General features: G+C 38.5%; 1 protein-coding gene across 1 annotated transcript; it reads right to left on the bottom strand.

The window, feature by feature from the left end:
- Window positions 1-394: 394 nt before the first annotated feature.
- LOC137146305 (beta-Ala-His dipeptidase-like) lies at window positions 395-23,497 on the bottom strand. Its single transcript, XM_067537512.1, is given in 13 exon segments — window positions 395-1,230; window positions 3,548-3,695; window positions 4,404-4,545; window positions 5,431-5,595; window positions 6,522-6,682; window positions 9,821-9,905; window positions 11,308-11,412; window positions 11,414-11,506; window positions 11,600-11,682; window positions 13,140-13,302; window positions 14,172-14,315; window positions 17,977-18,084; window positions 22,346-23,497. Coding segments are annotated over 13 exon segments (1,464 nt in total). The 5' UTR covers window positions 22,349-23,497; the 3' UTR covers window positions 395-1,166.

The raw sequence follows: 23,497 nt of genomic DNA, 5'->3' as shown, positions 1-23,497 counted from the left end.
TAGTATAAATGTGTTATGGTAGAATGTTAAGTATATTATTGTTGAATTAAAGGTATTAAGTAGTGTAGAGTTAAGTTATAGTCTTTCTTATACCATATATATTCTAGTATATTCTAGTAGTCTAAGTACTATTTTTCTGTACCGTGTAGGTCCTAATGGTTGTATTCTGAGATATGGTTACATGCCATGTTTGATTTCTCTCTCTTTCTACTTAATGTAACCGTTCACTTCTAAATAAATTCAATATCTGTTTTCAAAGTATCACAGCCTCTGTGTTCTATCTTGATCGGAGGGCTGTATCCGAGTCCTTTCAAGGGAGGAGTGCCTTCTTGCTGGTACATTCTTCCTGGTAACATACCCGTAGTCATGACAGCTGGGCTAAACCTGAGTGGTGCTGGGACCCTGGAGGTGACAGTGCCTGGACAGGGAGGCAACCCCAGTCAGTCACTTGGGACAGGAGCTGCCACACGACCCTTTGAAACTTTCAGGTGACTCAATTTTGGGTCCCAATCCCCTGGTTGAGGAATTCTGACCTATACTGTTATGATGAACATTATATACTAAGTCAGTAATCCTGAAATGGATACCTTGATGTACTGCTGAATGAATGTACCTCCTTGAGGTCTGGCATAATCAACTCCTTACTCCCATCCTAAGGTTATGTATGTAAATTTATCTTTTATCCGTGTTATAATATTAATGGTTCAAAATATGTACTTGTTTAAGCCACTTGAGCCATGCTCATCAATCAGTTAAAGACAAGTTCAGTAAGTGCTATATTAAAAAATATCAGAAAACAGAAGGTTGTGTTCAGTTGGTGGATCAGCACCTGATGTTAAATATTCCGTTTGAGTCCAAAGCCATTTGTAAAAAATAGTCATTGCCATTACTAAGAAATGGTGAATTACTTTCTCATGTATAGTAATCTCATTTTTGAAGCAATATAAAAGGGAGAATAAGCATATCACTTACCATGTTCTTTAATGTTTCTTTAAAGTTCAATTTTTTAAAGAAAATTAAGATTAAAATTTTGAAAAAGAACAACTCAGGATAACTGTGAAATCCAATATGTTCTTGAATACGTGCTTATTAAACAAGCCTTCCAAAAATGACATGGAATATATGAAGTAGTGTTTATAAAGGTTTATGAAGCCATATCATTTTCTTCACAGAGCAGCAAGTTCTTGAAGAAAAGCTGCATATAGTTTTGTTCCCTCAATGAAATTGTACCTAAAAGAAAACAGAGCAAACAATATACTTTCACTGTACACAACATAGGAGTTCTTCAGTAAATGAAATGATAAATAAATGATCAATGATAAATGATAAATAAATGAAAATAAGATACAAAATTTTAACTGGAAAGACAATCCTGGGAAAAACTTACCAAGTGATGTGATGGATTTTTCCATCACTTGAAATTTTTAAATCAAGACTGAATGCTTTTCTAAAAGATATGCTGAAGTTCAACAATGTTACTGGGCTTGTTGCAGGAGCTACTAAGTGAAATCCTATGGCCTGCGTTATACAGGAAGTGAGACCAGATCAATGGTTCCCAACCTGGGGTGCGGGACCCCCCTTTGGGGGTGTCAAAGATTAAGGGGGTCCATGAAGCTTCAGTAATATTGAGACCATTTAACACCACCCCGGCCAGAGCGGAGGAGTAGCCACCACAAGCCCTGCATTGACTCGAGAGGAAGAGCAGCCCAGGCACTTGGCTGGAGCAGAGCAGCCCCAGCCAGCCCACCAGCACCTGCTTCCATTACTCTCTGTCCATGAGGGACGGGAAGAAGCAAGGCCACACGGAGCATGTGGTGGTGGCTGTGCCAGGGAAGGCTTAGCTTCTGACTCAGGTAAGAGTAAATTATTATTAGTGGTAGTGGTAGTAGTATTTATTTATGTAATTTAGCATTATTATCATTGTATGTTTATAGGGGTTATAAATGTTTATGGCCAGTGAGGGGACGTGTGTTTTACCTAGTGTTAACTAGTGGAGCTTTTATTCAAAAAGGTTGGGAACCACTGTGGTCCCTTCTAGCCTTAAAGTCTCCGTCCACACAAAGGCATGATTCAGGTAGTCAGGTAAATATATCGATTGTTTTGCCTTTCACTTTTGATTGCTGAGTAAGCTTGAATCATTAACTACCATGTCACACAAAATAACTAAGGATCAAGAGAAAAAAATTCAAAAGTGCCTAAATGATTTAGGAGCCTTGACCCATATTTGTAAAGGTATTTAGGCCTTGCTCTGCTCAGTTTTGCAAGGCCAAAGTGACTAGATGTCGAAGTCTCATTTTCAAAAATTACTTAGGAGCATATGTCTCGTTGAAAGTCAGTTTAGAAAATCGGAAATAGGCTCTTAAATCACTTAGGCCAGATGTTTAAAAGTATTTGGGCACCTAAAAATACCTATCTGCATCTATAGGTACCTAAGTGATTTTGAAATTTTACGCGAAGAGCTGAAGTCAATGGAAAAATTCCTACTGACTTTAGTCAGCTTTGGCGCACGCCCTAAGGACCCAATCTTGTGAAAACTTAACACGTTTAACTGAAATCATTGGTACTACTCATGTGAATGCAATTATTCAAGCAATGTGTTTGCAGAACTGAGCCCTAAATTATACCCTTGGTTACAGTCACGGACCTCCTAATGAAGCCCATGGGAGTCACACACACTAATATGAGGAAAGAATTTGGCCTATGTTTTGCCTCAGCCACTTTAACAGAAGCTGTGGGTTGTGCTTAAATTCCAAATTAGAAAGATTTTACTCCACAGTTAATAAGATAAGTATTTCATTTTTTATTTAACTATTGTTCAGCATCAAGAATATAACTCGCAATAGATTCCTTGCAAGTAGATTTTTATTTAATTAAAGTGTGTGTCTCCTTTTTAACTTCAAATTATTCACTATGTTTACCTCCCAGCTGCTTCCAGTAACTTGTATGAAATACAAGTATCAATCATAGTTTCCCCAAAATAAAACATACACAGGCTATCCCCTCATCCGTCTTTTATCAAACTGCTTCTCTTTAATTAACACAAGAAATCATACACAACTGATATTGTGATAAAATCTGTGCCAACTACAGTTAATTTCACTACTGCCATTAATTAGAACTGCAATACAAGTGTTGAAGTGAATCAAGGACATAGGAAAGAAAGCATCCAGATAATGCCAAACACATTTTAACTAAATCGATTACTTAGAAGAGCTCTTCAACTTGGATGTTTTTCATCTGACTAATTCCTAAAAATCCAAATATGTTGTAGCGTGTTATTTGAATATAGATTTTTCAGGAGGTAAAAAAAATGGCATTTGAGATGAGGGACCTATATTTGCACCACTTTTTCACAGTTACATCTGGGAGTTCTAAATGTACATCTGAAAGTGATGTAAGTTCAAGGGTTTGGAGTTTTTTTTTTGTCAAAATACTGTATTTTTTCTTCTGAAATTATATTAATAATCTTTACAATACCAAGTTTTTTCTAAATTAAGTTTATCTTTAAAATTCTTTTCTTTATGATTTTTAAAAGAGTAAAAAATACCTGCTGATCTTTTCATCTTGCCCATGCAGAGCATCATCAGGTCCTCCTATTCCCAGTAACATTATACTTTTTCTAGTCACTTCCTGGAAATGTGTAGCAATTGGAATTGTTCCACCTGAACGGATCATGTCAGCTTCTTTTCCAAACACTTAAGAAGTGATGACAACAGCATAAACTTTATAAAAAATTAATCTGAATTTCTACAAGCTTAATGCAGTATCCTTCCTGCTTTTATATTTGAATAACTAAGGGCATTATTCTGATATAAACTAGTTTTCTTCATTTTTTGTTGGGGGGCTGGAGGTAGGAGACTTATAGACTACTCAAGAATATTTCCTTTTTCCTCTAAAAAGATATAATCTGACTTTGTTAGGCTTGAAGTCAAAGTATTAGAATTCATCCACACCCATACTTGTGTATTTTGCCTCTGGGCTGTATCCACTATCTAACTTAAGGTCCTGATCCAACAAATGACTTTACAATGGAACCTTGCACACAGTTGCTGAAGCCATGGGCACAGGGATCTGTCCACTGACTACAAATACTGGTTCATCTGAAGCCAAGTTACAGCAGAAGCTGAAAAGTGGTAAGAGCCATGAATGACACATCTATATGTGCTATATATGATAGTCAGTGTAGTAAAATGTTAGCAATGTACATTAATATCACTTGCTAATCAACGTCAAATAAACAAACAATAAAAACAGCTATATATGAAAGTAAAGCATCATGTGGACAATAAGAATATGTGCAGACAGAATGAGGGAAATAATCTGGTTTCATTTCTGTAGATATTAATTTCAAAAGGTGACATAATTGTCTAGCAAATAATCCATACATTATAAAACATCCAAACCTCTTTTAATTGCTTTCCTTGCAGCCAAATACTGAGGTTCATTTGTGTCAGATAGCCAGGGCTTTGATCCTATTTCATAGGTTAATTTAATGCTGTTAGCACTGTTCCGTTCAGTAAATTTCTTGTTCAAATAGTCAGTCACCTAAAGAAAATAATGAAAATATGAAAATGATTTTTTCTGAATATACTGAAGTAAATACATAAATATCTGTGTGTGCGTTTGTTTAAAATGGTGACATGTCAGAGGCACAACTGCCATGCCCAAGAGGTTAGAGAGACAAGGTGGGTGGGGTAATATCTTTTATTGGGCCAACAACACAAGCTGATCCAATAAAAGATAGTACCTCACCTACCTTGTCTCTCTAATATCCTGGGACCGACATGGCTACTGCTTCTACACTGCATGTTCAAGAGGTGAAATAGAAATACAGCTCAAGAATCTCACTGCTTGGACATACAATAATTAAAGTGAAATGTTGACAGTCTGGGAAGAGAGTCCCAGCCATGCTGTATTTTTGTTGGCCTCAACCCTCGACTCCTACACTGGCTGATGCACAGATCTTCATTTGTTGGTGCTGTCAATGGATTCTGTTCAGAAAGAATTAATCCTGGGACCGAACCATAGTTTTGCCAGCATCTGATGGCTGTGATTTGTGTTTGATTTTGGAAAATGATAGATGGTTTTGGATTTGCAGCCAGAGGGCTATGGAGTGACTGTGTATTATTTACATCCAGATTCTGTTGTTGGGATAGGTACATTATAGATAGTGAAACTGTAGTATGACATTTTTAACGTGGTCTTTGTTTAACATATCTCTTCTTCAAGACATACATGTGTTAGTTTCTTCTTATATAGCAGAGACTCAGATCCTCAGCTACAACCCAAAAGTACAAAGTGCAGCTTAAGAGGCACAGAGCATCAAAGAGGTCACTTTCTGCTAAGCATCATAGATGCAGAGCACATTCATTTTGAAGTGAGTGCATGCAATAAACAGGTATAGGAGGAATTAATAAAGGAAGGATCCACCTGTTTCTCTATTACAGAAGGCTCCATGTTCGGCACCAGACGTATTGAAAACTTTCCAGTTACTTTTGCAGGGATTACAGTCTTACTTCCAGGTGCAGAGAAAGCTCCTTCAATTCCATGGATGGAAAGAGATGGATAGCGTGATCTTTGCATTAATAATTCTTCCTGAAGATGTAAAAGAATGTATATACATTAAAGCAGAGGAGGCATTAAACAATAATTTGTAATTAGCTAGCACTTCATGTTATTTCACAATTACAGATTGCATAAATGATTCTTAGACAAGCATTATTATCAGTACTATTATTTCCACATACATACACAAAGAGTGGTTTCTTTAAGTGCGCTATTTATAAATCTGCCCAGAGATTGACCGTGTCAAATCTTCCATAGCTTGTTTTTTCTTAAGGATAACTCGCTGTAGCGAAATCAAAGCGATTCATTTATTACACCATAATATCTGTTACATATAGAGATGTCCAACTTTCAAGTCTTTACACTACTGCCCCATAGAAGTGCATAGAATTCATTTTTCTCAAGCCCACAAAGCAAGTCAGTGAAAAAGTATCTCAAATATAAATATTAGGTTTGCCGGTACCTTAATTTCAAGATGTAAAGTGGTATGTATGATATCAGATCAGTCATGAGTGTTCAGAACAAACCACACCACATGAAATACAGATTTTATACTAATTTTGCATCTCCAGAATGGCCAATCAGTGTATTTTCCTTGTGATGTGGGCCCACAACTTCTATTAGTGGAAATGGGTGTTACATATGCCCACTGGAAGAAGAACATAAGTGACATTAAAATAGAACAGTGAGCAATATTTTAGTTAATGTATTTTTAAGGAGCTCCAATTTTTAGGTAAGCTTTTTGTTAGATGGGTCACATTCTTCAATTGAAGATTGATTTGGAGGCAACAATGAAAATATGTGTCCATAGTTTTATATATTGAGATACCCAAATCCTTATTCCATGTTAGTCACAGAGCTTCAGTATGACTATGATTTATTATTCCAACTGAGGAGACTAAAACCAGTAAAGGAAAATTCTATTACCAATATAAAAATAAATGCAACATAGATACCTTAGTTTTGTTAAGAAACTGTTTTATTCCATATTTGGCCTTAATCTGGTCCAGGTCGTATTTGATTCCTTCATAGAGTTTCTTTTCTTTTTCAGTGAGCGGAGCTACTGCTTCATAAATTCCAGGGATCAGGATATGACCAGAAGAATCTTCAAGTGTATCTGGAGAAAAATCCTAATGAATTCTAATTGGTCTCAAAAAAGAAGATTCAAGTCTAATAAGCTCTGCAGGTGACAACAGTAATCTACAACAAAAACGTGTTTCAAAACTCTGCAGAGATGGTTTTCATGTTTAATACTCTATTAGACCTTACTGTTATATTTTAATGTCACTTATAATTGCAGTATTCAAGCTTTGTAGTTTTCTGAGCCTAATTTAAGTATTTATGTAACAACCATTTATAGATATGAGCTAGTGGCAAAGGCATTGTCATATGGGAGATATAACTTTGAGTCGTAAAATGAATTGCTGTCTCTATGGGCAGCGGGGATAGGAGAGGCACCACACTCTTTCCTGGGATAGAAAGTAACTTGTGACCCCTCTTGTGGATACATGGGCTATGTCTACTCTGTGAGCTAGGAGTGTGATTTCCCTATAGGTATACATGTAGTCACATTAGCTCTCAGGCAGCTAAGACAAGTATAAACAGCAGTGGATCCACAGAGGCACAACTAAGCTGTGCTAAGTATTTACTCACCTGAAACTAGTAGGTAAGTACTCAGCACAGATCAGCCATGCTCCGCTGCCACTACCTGTGTCTCTGCTGCTGTTGTCATTACCCTTGCCACCACCTGTGCCATTCCAGGTACACTGCTATTTATATTGTTGCTAGCTTAGAGCTAGTATAAGTATATGTGCACACAAGCAGGAGAATAACACCCTATGCTTGTAGGGTAGATGTAGCCATAGAGAGCTGACAAGGTCCAGATAAAGCAGCCTTCTGGAGGAAAAGTCGTCCTATGTGGGAGAGGAAGTAGAAGAGGAGAGGGACCAGGGCAATCAATCTCCATGAGGCTCAAAGAAAGAAAGAAAGTTGCTGTACATCAAACTTTGAAAGCTTACATTGTATTGCTAATCAGCATTATAAGTAAATTATAAAAAGTACAGGTGTGTGTTTCTGTTTTGGCACAAATAAATTAAGAGTGGGGATAATCTATGTATGTAGGATAAAAACATGCAGCTATGTAAATTTACACACCTGGTACATATTACGTTACTGTGGAATCAAAGAATTAATCATAAAATTGATTAATAGAATGCCTGGCCTGAAACTGGTCATAGAAGGCCTGGCCTGAAGTTGTAGCCTGAAACTGAAATAGAAGCCCCAGGCTAAACCATTAACAGAATGCCTCAACTGAAATTATGATAAAGATACTAAAATCCCACAAGAGGTCTCTGAACCACACCCCAGATGCAAGTTCTCTATTATGAGCCGTAAGCCTTATTGAAGTACCTGCCCCCCTTTGTCTTACCGGCCCCATAGAAACTCTCTCCATACAAATTAGCTTTTTTGAACAAGTATTGTGTAACCACCCATCTTCGGGTGTTAGCCAGGGTTCCTGAAAACTACATTGTATACTCAAGTGACTCATTGGGCGTTCCTGTGAGGGCGTCTGGTGTGCCCCACTGTGCATTGTGATTGTCTATACTAAGTATAAACTGTTAATCAAATTCCACTATGCGATCAACATGTAACTGAACCTAAGCAACCCCTATATAAGCCTTTTGTTTTTGGTAGCCAGGCGAAGTTCCAGCGTCCAGCATCTAGACATGCTACCTGGGCTTCCCTTTAGCTAAAGTATTTTGTATATGTGTGTGTGTCACAATTAAAGCTGCACTCGATCCAACTCTAAAGTATAGCAGAGTGATTTTTCCTCGACATTACCTTATAGACTGTTGTGATAGACACATTAAAAATGCCCTACAGTGGTCAGACATAGAGATTAAATACATAAAATTAGGAGCTTTTACTCAGGATGAGCATTGCTTATCACCATTTTCTTACAATATCCCTCCTTAACTTTTCAAATTACCGGCACAGAACTTTATAAATGTTGGTAGAAAAAAACATAAATAATGTCTCCTGGGGCAAATAAATATTGGAAGTCCAAGTAGGTTGCAACTGAAAAAGCAGTGGCTGGATACATCAAAAGAAAGTCTGTACCAATCCCAATAAACCCAATCTTCTTCCATATTTAAAGCTAACAGGCTACAGCCTGGTTAGTTCCTAGATGAGGGGCCTCTGCACAATATAGTCTTATTGCTTTGATTGCTCAGTGTCTTTGTACTGCGCATTCTCTCTTATTTTGAATCTCTCCTTGCTGTCTTCATTTTCTATCAAATTCACCTGAATCCTTTGCCCTTTTTTGTCTCCTGTCTTTCAAGATTAATGCTTTTATTTAAAGGTTATGACCTTTGGATTAAACTTATGTTTACCTATTACTAAAAGAAAAGCAGCTTTCACCCTTAGCTTGTGAACTAGGCCTATTGCTTTTAGATGCAAGTTAAGATGGCCCAGTTTCTTTCTGGAATTAATTGTTAACTGACAAAGATACTCTTTCTTTTGATTAAAATCTCAACTTTAAAAATGCATTAATGTAGTTAAAATACCACAGGCTGTAAGGAAATTCAAATTATTAACTATGTGGCGACCCCCATAGGACTTGAAGAGAGGAGCACAGGTTCCAGGAGGAAAGAGTTTAGAGGAGACATCAGGAAGTCTGTCTGTGTGCACATAGTTTGAATGCTAGCTGCAGTTGTGTCTGCACCTGTGTAAATAGCTGCTTTAATAAAAATCCAGCACAGAATCCTTTCATGTTATTAGCTAGCACACGGTATGTAAAACAAACAGAATTGGGGTTGCAATGTTAACAAACACATTAAAGTAAACACAGGTTGCTGCTGTTGCTTTAAAATGAATATGGGCCTAATTCTGCCATCCTTACTCACACTGAGTTGTTCCTTTTATGAGTTGCCCATTTAAATTAACTTGGCCCTATATAATTAAAGTAAATTACACCATTGGATCAAATGCTGTAGCACTTGCAATTATGTATACTATGGATCCAAACCAGAAGTTTTCTTTACTTAGTCCTTACTAAGAAAAAACTCTCATGGGAATTAATAGGAGTTTTGCCTGATTAACAATGGCAATACTGGGCCCAATACATGTAAGTGATGTTTTTATATGCCTGTGCTTTTTATTAGTTGGTGGAAGTAAGAACAATACCCGATATGCTTTGAAATGGAACAGACCTAGAACATGAAATTTATTCTTAGATAATTAAAGCAATACTCACTTAACAGAAATATTAAGTCACTCATTGCTTCATGTAACATACCCCCAAAGCTCCCTGAGTGTAAGTCTCGTTTAGCACATTCCACCTGCAAAAACGGAATAGATGAACACACTTGATACTTCCCTTACAAACCATGAGAAAGACTGCTTAAGTTTTCAGTTTTTTCAACAGAAAAAAATCTATGGTCATTTTTATTTCAGGATGTGTAGCTGTATCACCATAATTTATATGCTAAATTTTTTTGTTCTGCTTGTAATTTTGTTCTCGCTTTCATCCCCAAGGAAAAAAACCACATGTACTAATAATGCCCCTTTTTAAAATACTATTTATTTGACATCATAATAAATAACCTATTACCTGTTTACTTCTTATGACATTGACAGACTAGTTTGACAATCTTGAGAGACATATTTTTGCAAAAAATGCTGGGAACCTGTCTGAATGGTATTAAAAAATGAGAACTGACATTTTCCTGTTTTCTACCATTCCACATGTACTATAGAATAAATATTTTCTGGACAATGAGAATGAAACTTTCAGCATGAAAATTATGTTCCCAGTTCCATTTTTAATTGTCCTGTCATTTGGGGTGGGCTTGCTATGCAATGTCATAATATCTCCATGTTTTTTAGTAAAACCGTATAGTGTTCACATAACTAGGAAGCTGACATGATGAGAGATGTCTGCACAACACTGGCGTTCCAGCTGCCTTTTGCAGAGGTTGAGTTAGGGAAGCGGCGCTGAAGAAGATAAAGTAGAAGCTATACTTCCAACTTCCTGTACTGCTGTTGAACCAACAGGCACCAGAATAAGAGTTTTAAATCATTTTAAGATATTAGTTTATAGGGTCTGAAGTAGTTTTTATGGAAAATAAAATATATTTTGATTAAAATAATGTGGCCTATTTTTTTTGTCATTTGTCATTATAAATTCACGACTTCTGCCTTTTTCTCTCTCCCTGCTATCAGACTGTGACTTTTTGTTATAATTTATCAAGATAGACCACTAGCCTTACCAATGATAAATCTCTGCCTGCAACCTTAAATCCTATGTATTTCATGATCTCAGATAAATTCCTTGGAAACTGGCGTGTACAGGAAATCCTTAATTAATTAGTTAATGTTTAGTAAAGCCCTTTGAAGATATAGAGGGACAATTTCTCTTCTTAGTTAATTTCAGTGAGGCCGCACTGATATAACTGAAAGGATAATTGGACCCATAATGTACTTATATGTGAATTTACTATTGTTATTTCTATATACCATTATTACAAAGTGATGATTTCTTTAGTTCAGCCTTAAAATTACTACCAAATATAATAAAGAGGAAATAATTTTATAATCCTGTATTTACCTTTAACCCTGTGAGTTTATATATTTGGTAGGGCTATTTATGTTGGACCTGGATAAATATGAAGCCACTTGATAAATACACAGCTAACATTCAGTTAATGAGAATATAAGATCATACTTCTTTTCACACTATACCTCAACAAAGAAGTAGCAGTTTCCTCTTGTCCCATATGTAATACCAGGTTTGTTGCTGAGCCATGCAGTGTCAGTGACCACAATGTAATCAACGTCAAAAAAAAAATGTACTGTTTCTCTGGTCAATTAGCGTATTTAGTCCAATGGACCCTACTTCTTCCATGCCTTCAAGCAGAATCTTTACATTAACAGGAAGTTCCTAGGTGGAAATGTTTCAAAAAGATTTATAAGCAATTAGCTGTGTAATTGAAAATAGCAAACATCTTGATAGAGAAAGAAAAAAGTCACTTACATGTTTTTGAAGTGCTTCAATTGCATTCAGTACAGCCAAAACTTGTCCTTTGTCATCAGATGTGCCTCGTCCATAGAGATTGCCTTAAAAACGAAATAGAATGAGATCGAAATAACTAATAAAGTTTGTCCATTAGGCAAGTGCAGACAGTGGTGTTGCACAAGTGTAAGAGAGGCATAATATGATCTGTAGAAATTTTATTACTTATCATTGTGCACTAAACAAGTAGGAAAGAACCCAGCTAGACTTTCAGAGCTCAGGATGTATTTGCCAGGATGGTCTTCAGAAAACTATCTCTCTACTTTAAATGGATCATATTTGATGTGGAAATCACTGGAACACAATAAATATGTAATCCCAGGGTTGCAATATTTTACTGAATCAATTTTTAAAATAGAATTACGCTTTAAACTATTCATAAATGTAAATCTTCAGAAACTCCATAGTATTTCCTCCTTCAATTTACCATTTTGCATACAACTAAAACAGTATTTTGACAGGTTGTGTATGTAACACAGAGATCAACATACTTTGTAGAAAAAGTAATCGGTATTTGGAAACAAAGTCTCCTATAGTCAGGACTAGCTGTCCCACTGGTGTTCAGAATGTAGCTGGAGTATTCAACCTTGGTTATTCCAAATTCCAGAATTGGATTTGTACTGTATTCATTGCAAAGTCCATATTTACTTGTAGTAAATGTTTAGTATTCGACGTCCTTCCTTTTGTATGCTCATTTCTAATTAAAGTTCATTGGTAACTGATAGTTGAGTAGGAGAAAAATTATAGCAAGCTGATCAGAGGGGGCCAAAGTGATGTTCATTGCCTTCCAAAACTGGCAGAAAACAGGAATACAAAAACAATATGATTTTGCTCTCTTATTCTGTTCAGACCAGGAATGTCCACAAATTCAGTACAACCGTCCATACAGAATACTCAGCAGGGACATAAATAGTCTGAAGGGGGGAGAACAATAGCTGATCAAGGGAACTAAATGTCTGAACCATCCCACCTGCCTCAGAATTCTCCCTCTGCTATTCTGGCCATGGAGGAACAGTAGTGCATTGATTCTGTAGGTTTGACAGGAAATGGTAGGGAGGCACAAAAGTTGTATCTTATTTGGACACCTTAGGTGAAATCCCGGCCGTACAAAAGTCAATGGCAAAACTCCTGTGCCTCGATGAGGTCAGAATTTCACCTCTCATTTCCGGTGTAGGCATATGTGCAAGATACAGCATGGATTTGGGGCAAGATCTTCCATTCATCTGTCTTTTTAAGACAAATTCTTATTCTTGCACATAAGGAAAGAAAAGTTCAAAGGATTTTAATGGAAAATCTTTTCACAGACAAGGCAGGCATTTCCCAGAAGGTTTTCTCTTTTATCTGAACAAAACTATTTTGTTCTGTGCATTTGAATTATCTTCTTCTTTTTCTTTCATGATAAGGAAGCTGCTTTAGTATCAAGGGTCTCACTGTAGATACTGTAAGCTAGATGCTGAATGCTTTCTTAGTCAATCTTTGTACAAGCAGCCTGAGTACGTACCATTTTTCTCTGTCAATATATATGGCTCTGTGGACCATCCATCCTCAGTTTTTGCTGGCTGCACATCCATGTGCCCATAAAAACAAACAGTAGGCTTTTTTGGATCTTTCACAAAGTTTGCCAGAACAACTGGTGGCAAAGAGATTTTATTTCCATTGGGTAGCTAGAATAAATAGAAGATGTTCGTTATATATATTGATAGAGGCTTCCAAAACAAAGATTTATTGATTATGAAGTCACTGGAATTTGCACCAGAGATGATTTTGATCTTGTGTGTCTTGATTTTTTGTGTTTAGTTCTGTTCTTGTAAAAAGAATTTTAGAATGACAACTATATAGAAGCAGACTAGAATCTACATCCAAAGGCTATTATGCAAGGACGTATCATTTTCTGGAACAGTGAACGGTTGCATATGCACACACAAAAAAGTAACAATGCTAGCCATAGTGCAAAATAAGAAATGGTTTTAGGGACATGCAAACCATTTTGTTTCAGGAGATTGGTCCTGGACCAGTCACATAACATTAAAAACATCACTGGTGTGTGCACTGCCTCGGATTTAAGGGGGCAGAGAAAAGTTCTGGGAGCTCTAGTGCTAGGATGCAGATGCGTCTACCAACACCCAGCTCCACCTCCTCTAAACTTTGGGGGTCAGGAACAGAAGTTATGTTTCCTGCTGTCTCCTGGCATCCCCACTGGGAGAAAAAAGGATACTCGCGGCTCAGTGGCTCCCTTGCTTCATAAACGTGATTTTTAAATTGACGATGGCCCTTTAAATTCTGGATACTTAATCCAGCAGGATTACACTATTGGTTCCTGTGTATATAAATTCAGGGTTTTTTTCTTTGTAGATGTATTATTCTTACTTATTAATGCAAAAGGCAAAGAAAAACCATACTTATGGTGTTAACCCATTTTATAGGTGTGCTTCTTAAGTGGTACAGCGCTTAGGTAACACGGTTATAGCATCAAACAAAAGCTGGTAATAGATACTTAGATTTGTAACCTGAAAACACAGTGAAAATGTATTACCTCTTGCATGCCCAGATCTACCATCTCAACTGTTCCTCCTAACTTTCTTATCCTCTCTTCTGCCAAAAGCATCATGTTTATAACCAGATGTCTTTTTGAAGCATCATTGGAGTCACTTTCTATAGCCACCCAATCTTTGAGTCTCTGCACAATAAGAAAATTGAAAGTGAAGTTCTACATTCAGTGTATGTCTCTAAACTGACATCACAGCCTTCTGAAATGAACGTTACCTGAAAACACCACTGTGGCACTGGCAGACCAGATGCCAGTTCATGTCAAATCTGAGGGCCTCACTGAACATTGACAAATGCATAGCTGAAAACCAGGCTGGCTTATCGGTGGGTTAGTATAGTTAAAACAGATATTAATAAGTATGTGTTTAGTGTTTAGACAATGCTTGTAGAATGCTGCATGCATTAATCCGACTTATAGTGTCTGTCTCCCATGGTATAAAGTTATATTGAGTGTTTGCATTGTAAACCTCTGCAACTGTATAACTCACCAAACAGAAAAAGAAGCATTGATTAGTGTAAAGTGCTGGTCCTGCAGACAAGAGGGCCTTGGAAAGCAAATGAGTCATTGTAAGGCATCAAAAGGACAAAAACTTAGTCAACTGCCCTCCCCACTTACATGAAGAGGAGCCAGACACTGACACTTGTTCTGTCAGTTTGGATTCTACGGTGAAATAACAGGGGAAATAACTGGAGAGAGAGAGAGATTCCCAGCTCCCAAATCTGCCTAGCTCCATTTACTCCATCAGCCCTGGGCAGATCCCTCCAGTGCTGTGAGCATTGATTTCCAGTGCTGAGCACATCACAGATCTACCTCTGCCAAGGGGGCTTGCACAGGGGTTTCCTTTATACCAGGCACCTGCCTCACTGAATAATTGCATAAACTCATTAGCGCTCCTCCCCCTGCTTCTTTCAGAGAGACACTTCTGTGATTATTTTGTCTTCTCTAGAGGGCAGAGAGTGCATCATTTATCTGCGTGAGGAGGTGGGAACCTCACATCCTCATGTGCACTGTTATAATAATCATGGCATTGTTAGTTTATTATCCTCCTAATGCTAATGTCGCCCCGCTGCTGAGCAAGACATGACCTGGGTCTTGTAGGTAGGCTTCCCAGTGAAGGAGAAATCAGTGAGCAGAATCTAGGTTAAATCTAAATGTGATTTGCTTTATTTATACAAATATGCCAGCCCTGGAAGAGAGGCAAATAGCACACGGGCAACCTCATCCTCCAGAAATCTCAGCACACACCAATGCCTGGTTCCCAGGAAGCTACTCTGTGCCAATAATTGCCTCTGTATACAGAAAATAAAGCAGTGCAAATTCTGCTGTCTGCCACAGCTTCTCTCCCAAGACAACTGCATCACTGAACTCATACAGACACACTTGTCTTCCAAAGACTGAACATTTGCTCGCATGCTAAGAAAAAGAACTTGTCCGCCTGGGCAGCAAGCAGAGCCACCTAGTGCCTCCCACCATAATAATGACAATTCCTGGTGGAAAGGAACCAGGGGCTCCTGTGGGAGAGGGGAGTTCAGCCTCCAGCACCTCTTCAGCCCGGGACTGCCCTGCTGTGGCTGTGGAGCATGTTAGTGAGAGGCAAAGAGGCTGGGTGTAGGATGGTTCTTGTGATTTCTCAGAGCTCTGTAAAACACTCAGATGCCCCTAACATCCCACGTGGGTGGGGGGTCCTTCTTCCAAAGCCCCTCAGTAACTGAGGATTCAGATCTGGGATCTGTCAGTTTCCTGCCCCCTCCCTGGCAACAAAGAGCAACAGGCATTGTGGAATAAAGTGAATTAGGGAAGGGATTCCTCCTCTTTTGAGGTCCTGATTTGAGGCAAAAACCCTCCGTGAAAGCAGCAGGTGGAGAAGCTAATACCCCCACTGTCTCTCCGCCACCTGGCAGGCGATGTCAGGGATTCTGGTGTTATTGCCGTGGGACCCTGGGCTGCATTGCCAGTAGTCCAATAGCCTCACCTCCTGGCTCTGAGATCAAAAGTCCGCACACCCTGCTTTGCTGCCTAGATCCCAGCCCATACCCTCCTCTTCGCCTCTCTGCTACTTGGCTCAATTGGGAGGTGCAGAGGAACATTTGGGCAGGGCGAGGCATGGGTCTGCCCCATGTGTCCCTTTTTCAGTTTAGGGAAATATGGTCACCCTAACAATAAGCTTAGACTGTTTTTCACTAATGATAGCCCTGCAGAGCTAATGCAGTTGAGAGAAACTGAGGTGAATTCTATTGTTTCTTGTGCATCATCAACAAGATTGTTTGCTTGTTAAATCCCAAACAGTTGCACCTATACAAATCCAGTCAAAGACATGGTTTTGCACAGGCGTCCTTGAGGACATAGTTCTTAAACAATGAGGTTGTATAGGAGTCAGTGATGGCTTAATTTTATCATCAGAACCTTTATAACTGATGATATGTTGAAAGAAATACTCCTGCCTAAGCCTCAGATTCCAGGTCAAATATACAAGGCTGGCATTTATTCAAAATTTATTAAAAATCTTTTTATTTGTAAACTGAACACATTTCATATGGAAATCAGGGGGGGCCCAATTCTGCCAAATGAATTCATGTTAGGTTGTAATTTACTCCACCAGTTGTCCAGTTGAAATAAATGCAAATGCCTGAATAGAAAGATACTACTCAGTGTGAATAAGGGTTTTAGAAGTGGGCTCTGAGAAGCTATCACCCTATGATCCATATTTTCACATTTAGACTGAAAAATACATTTTAATGAACTTGCCAAAAATTGTTACATTTGTTAAATTGTTAAATTTGTGTGTTAATGTGTTAAATTTTTGTGTTATTTATTTTTGATGTTTAATCCCATTTATTTTAAATTGTCCCCACATTTCCAGTTACCAGTATGGTATGATTTTTTATATTCGGAGTGCATAGCTGCACAGTAGAAGTTGTCAGGGGAAAAGCTAGAAGTTTTGGTAGCTGGGTAGGGAACAGACGAGGCACTTTAGGTGGATGTTTCGACTAAAATAATTAGTAGCGGAATAGTTAATTTCAATATTTATAATGTCATCATTTGGCTTCAGAGACATCTACTACTGGAAATCAACAGGACAGTTCACACATCAGAAGTATTGTTTCAGGCTGTCTACAGAGGAATACAACACAATCATTTTACCCAAAGCTCATGTTTTCAAGGTTATTTTCACAATCATGAGCACTACAATATATAAATATATAAAGTTTATATTCCAGAATATAATCTTATCGTAATGGTCTGGCAAAGGGTGCATTCTGCAATAAATTCTGTGATTATAGATGCATGGAATACTCTGGGTCCGAGGAAAAATCTTGCACACTTCACTTAGGCAAAAACTCCAATGGTGCGGATTTGGCCCTTGATTCCTTATTCCTATTTATTGTTTAAAAATAATTGTTCTGTACATAGTACTTTTAGAAAGCTAAAGTTTATTTGTGGAAAGAAACAGAAAACTGATATGTCTGCTTACTCCTCTGTAAAGCTCTTTGAGATCGATGGATGAAAAACTCTATACAAAAGCTAAGCGTTTATTATTATTACTAATACTCTCATAAGAAAATCATATTAAATATTATCTAAAAAATAATTTATTGCATGTATATATCACTTTTCATCCAAAAATAGCAAAGAATACTATTACCAGAAGTAAAATACCAAATATGCTATGATGACTAATTGAACGTTTCAGGATTGTTTTTGGGTTTTTTTAAGTCTAACTTTCTTTGAGAATTCATACCACTAGAAAGTTACATAGCAACCATTCTTATTATACAGCAGTGTGCCTTACCTGCACATATTCATTTTGATGTTCTTCGATATACTGAAATATCTGATCTGAAGGCACAGATGCTGCTGTAGTAAGTGACATGAACAATATGACAAGCACCCAGGCAGTCTGAAAAAGAAAATCGGACTGTTGTAAAACAAGTTTTTCTTTTGATTCTCAGTCTTTATACAATGTTCAGTCTGAATGCTTCCAGGAAGATATATTTCCACTGCAAAGAATGGCCTGGGTAACTTAGTTAATAACAGCATCAGAAAGACATTGATTTCATGTTATTGCAGTTCTAGCTGCATTCTTGATCCCTAATAATCAGGAAAAGTTGCTGCGTCTGATCCAATTGCTGTTCTCCAGGGTACATTATGTTCCAAAGTGGTGTGTGGGGATCTCTGCTTAAAGCTGCAGCTCTGGACAAAATTATAGAGTTAACATGTAAAGAGAAGTCACTGCAAAAACTTCACATTTCTTATTGCAAATCCCTTTTAAAGTGGTGAAAGCAAAGAAGAATTTGTCATCATCAAGATAGCTCCAGATGACTTTCTTGTCCTTATTGGAAGCATTAATCACGAAATAGTGATTTACATAGGCCTGATTCTGGTGCCTTTGTTCATGTTGTGTAATCATCTTAACTGTCCCATGGAAACCAGAGGGGCTGTTTATGAAGTAAGATACTTCTCGGGGCTTGTCCACATGGTGGGAGTAATGCACTCTACGGGGGTATGATTTCTAAAGTATTCTAATGTATTGCCCTTCATTGCCCCATGTAGATATTGGAGGTGTGCACTAAAGATTCCCCAGTGCGTTTTAATGCAGTGCTGTTTAAAGCACACCAGCAGGGTATGGACCAATTAATGTACAACATTTTAGAAAGCACGCCCCTGTAGTGCTCATTACCCCACTGTGTAGACAAGCCTTCAGCATGAATCAAAATATCAGAATCTGGATCACGGTAACGTGACATTTAACTGCACCCAGGTAGCCAAAAGGCATTTCCATGGTAAACAGTGTGGGGCAGATGCTCCTGTGACTTGCACTCCCCATACACCATAGAGATGCGCACATTGGACACCACAAGTGAGATTAGATAGAAAGGACTGGAGCATGCTGAAGAAACGCTATAACAACCAGAGGAGAAAAAACAAATAGGAGAAAATACCCTGAAGAAGATGAGAGGATGAAAGGCCGTACAAGGTATGATACAGGTGATCACACTCAAAAAGTTTCTTTCATTTTGAGAAATTTTACCAGTTACAATGTGTGACACAGAAGGAATTTTTTGGAATTTTTTTTTTTTTTTAATTCCGTATGTGCCTCAGCTTTCCTCTATATTTTGCATGGCTCCCCTGTGGGGAAAAGGGAGTAAGCTTACTGTCTGAGCAGACTAAGAGACACAGGTGTATATGTCTTGCCTAGCTGCCTGAGCAGACTGAATGGATCATTAAAAAAAGATTGGCTGAGAGCAACGCATATCAATGGAAAATCCAAGAACACAACGGAAACACAACAGTCACCAGGATATTCCATTGATGCAGAGGGAGGAGGATTTCCCTGCCTCTAAGCAGGGAAGCTAAGCAGACACCCCAGCTCAAGAACAAAGGACTGGGAGGTGTGGGGTGGGGGGATAAGAGCTGACTTCTGGAAGAAGCTTGGAGCTCTTTTTCACCTGGGAACTGGTGACTAAAGAAAAAAGTCAGACAGAGACACAGGGCCCGAAAATGGAGTTCACTGCTGCTTGGCTGGTGCATTGCTCTGGACTGATCAGAATGGTCTATGCTTTAACCTTTGCTTCTTTGTGCTCGCCTAAGGATTTCCAGTGCCATGTTCCAGTTGTCTAATAAACCCTCCTGGTTTGAAAACACTGTATAAGTGTCACTGCAAATACAATCTGGGGTGCATTAGATCCTGAAGCGTGTACAAGTCTCCAACCAAGAGTCTATCTCAGTTGGACTCGCTGAGCAGAGCTGTGACCCTGGAGGTTCAGTCTCAGGAGGTGGTGAGGCCATGTGGCCTACCATGCAAAAAGAGAGACCCTCTTTGGGGTCTGGCTATACTAAAGGTTTTCTACCGAGAGACTGTTCAAAAGTTACCAATCGTATGGATCCATGACCCATTTTAGGTATTGGGTGTTTTTCTCAGACTGGTAGACCAAAATGAGGAAACTTTTAACGTTTCCACTGTAAGATCCCAGATCCACTCACCTGATGGTAGCTGCTGACATGTTCTGCAAAAATAAGGAAAAGAGGAAAGATGTGGGGTTAATAAAGAGGGGAAGGGGATGGCCCATATGACATGAGTTAGTACCTCAGTTTCCCTCTTCACAACCTCAGATCCTGAATACTTTTTTTTTTTTTTTTAAGTACATCCTGTACATAGAGGTCTATATTCAGCAGCACCTTTGTGGGTCTTTTATCCTGGGGATGATTTAAAGGAGCAATGAGAACATTCTGGTGATTATAGATGCTCGGGAATGCTTTACAGTGGCAGGGAGCTATGAATGGGGAGGTGTATGGGAACTATTATAATAACCCTACCTCATTCAGGGATTTCCCCCATGCTCAGCGAAACCTTACACAGCCAGATCTGCCATCTTTACAGCCCCTTTGCACTGGGTAACTGGTATAAAGGAGCCAGAGTGCAGGAGAGAATCTGCCCCATAAAATCTGCACACATTACAGCCAGCTTCAGCAAGTGGCATAAAAGAGCCTTAGTGCTTCAGAGGCAGCCATTCGAGAATTCTTCTTGTGCTGGGGAACTCTCCACTTCCTGCTGTACCTCTTATCTCCCACCCCATGTGTACAGTAAAGGAGGGAGGCAGGGAGCGGATCGAGGGGTGCATAACACGGGCCCAAAATAATTCCTGTTTAACCTGGAGCATAAGTTTTAGAAAAAACCGCCAATCCTGATTTTAAAAAGGAGGGGGAGGGAAGAAGGGGTGGAAGAAGCCAGCTCTAGCTATGCTCTATCCTCCAGTGATGGGAAGTCCCTGAGGGAGCCCAGGAAAAATCCTGAGAACCTTATGCCAGTTGCATAAATCAGGGCCACTCTTGTGCAGCCCTAACTTGCCCTGGTGCTGGGTGGCTCTGATTCTGGAAGGTATAGCTACCTCCTCGTTGCCCCTTCCTCTCCACTCCATGTGAGCTCAGTTACTGACTTAGGCTCTCATCCAGTCTTATTTATCTCTTTAAGAAGCATTTCAGTTCAGCTCTAAACATTGTGTTGCTGTTTTTAACATTACAATATATGTAATTTGTGCCAAATTATTTATCCTGAAAGGCAACCTTTATTCAATGCAAAATTAAAAACATAGTGAAGTATTGGATTCAAGCTAGTGAGATACCATCTCCATTAGAGTAAATGGAAGGGACTCAATAGTCTGGGGTACTGCACTTTTTTTCAAATGTCTGCACACGTGATGCTATATACATGAACAACAACAGACAGAGAAGTTGAACATCATTTGGTTTCATTACTCAGGACCAAATCATGTTCCCACTGCAATTAGAGCTTTCCAAATGAGTTGGCTGGGATCAGGCGTTGGCTTTTAAAATAGAAAGCAATCAAGACCTCTGAAAATTCTGAAAAAGGGGGAATCAGAAGATTATTCCTTAAGGTTAATACATGGTAATGTTAATACATGATTAATCATGGTATGGTTTAGATTGGTCATTTAGTTTCCTTTCTAAAGCACTTTGAATTCAATGGATAAAAAGTGTGATATAAGCACCATTATTATATTCATTACTTTAGTTATTAATTTAGCTTCCATGGCTGTGCTTATTCTTTTTTTCTTCTCACAGAAATTGTTGAAATGTTCATAAATGGTGCCATTCCTGATGCCAGAGAATGACAAAATTTCCCATTGATTCTTTAGGGGGAATAAGACTGGGTCCTTGAAGAGCTGAAGTTTCTCCAAGTTCATAATAAATAGCTTTTAACCAAGGAAGTCTGAAATTCTTTTAATTTTTTATAAAATTATTTAAGTCAATTGGACCTTTTAAAATTTGCTTTAATGCCTCCATAAAATCCTTTGAAGTCATTTTGCTCTTTGCATACTCAGTTCTCTCCTCTATTTTTCTCTGTTTTTAATGATAGCTCTTCTAATGTTGCCAAAACTGCAGTGTTATCACACTATTTACATACGTTTCTATAAGCACACATACACACACAATACGTTTGTAACTAAAAGAAAAATGCCCGGCTCTCTCGTACATCTTCATGTGCCCTGGGGCGTCCCAAATAGAATACAGTACCATCCTGCCATCTAAATATTGTCATTTTTCAAAAATACTCAAACACTCTTTAGTCTGTAGCATAATTACCTCATGCAACATAACAACAACAACAAAGCATAAAAATGAATCGGGAAATGGTTTACCATGGCCGTGGAATGGAGCAGCTACCAAAGGTGTCTCATTAGGCCGATGGTGGCAGAGTTGGTCGCAAGAGGGTAACAGTCTGAACTGTGTTGACTTCCTTTTATCTCGGATTCCTGCAGACTCTTGTCCAATAAGTCATTCCCCGCGTCTCTTCTGATTACCATTAGTTATTTAGTCTCTCCAAATATTTTGTTAACTATAGCTGTAGAACAAACATCTGTCGCATTTACTTAGATGCTGAATACCTGAGCTGCCCTGATCAACTTGGAGATAACGGTGTTCCTTTTTTGCCTTGACTAATATGAGTTTGCCCACACAATAAATCTCTCCTCTAAAACCCAACTCTTATTGTTCATTTGAGACAGATTATGATGTGGCATTTCCTTTCCTCAATTGTCTGGACTGAGTATAAAAAGAGAACATTTTTATTAAGATGTGTACCCTGGTATAATGTTCTTACACAATTATTTCCTGTGAGTCTTGTGACAGGAGATTCCTTTCTCCCCATTAAGCTTGTCAAAAATAATCATGAGTAAATTCTCACGTGTGAAATAATTGTTTGGGGTCTTCCCTTAGGTGGTTGCCAGTGTAATTAGCCTAAACTCACAGCTGTCCAGCACAGAGCTCCACAGATTCCAGAGGATGAAGAAGAACTAATAGCACAGGGGAAAAAGTTGACTTTGGAGAAATGCTGCAAACAGTTAATGCACTTCAAAGGGCTGTGCCAGTTCAGACATATGAAATTAAAGACTCTTTAACTGCTTTCAATTACAAACATGACAAAAGCACATTGAAAAACCCGAAAATGCCAACGAAAGAGAAGAGCAGAAAACTCTGCTACTCAGGGAGATTAAAGACTTGTAAAGAGATGTACCAGTTAGAATGAACAAATCAAAGGGTTAGAGGAACCTGAGCTGCACTGCAAGCATGCACAGGAAAATATCAACAGAACTAAATGATTGTTACTGTCTTCTCCCAGCCCAAAATCCATTGGGTTAGAGAACTCAGTGATCTGCTATATGGACTGGAGCAAATACACAGAGTTCCAATAAGAAAAAGTTGAATGAGGGAGTGTGATGTGATGGTTAGAGCTGAGTACTAGTTAGAAACTCCCCGGTTCTATTTTTTGGCTGTGCTTCTACCAGCTTCCA

This window comes from Emydura macquarii, unplaced genomic scaffold (assembly GCF_026122565.2).
Source record: "Emydura macquarii macquarii isolate MOO-44397 ecotype Brisbane River unplaced genomic scaffold, CSIRO-AGI_Emac_v2 contig_431, whole genome shotgun sequence".
Classification (NCBI taxonomy): domain Eukaryota; kingdom Metazoa; phylum Chordata; order Testudines; family Chelidae; genus Emydura; species Emydura macquarii.
Note: the sequence above shows the minus strand (reverse complement) of the source record. Positions and strands in the feature narration are given on the sequence as shown.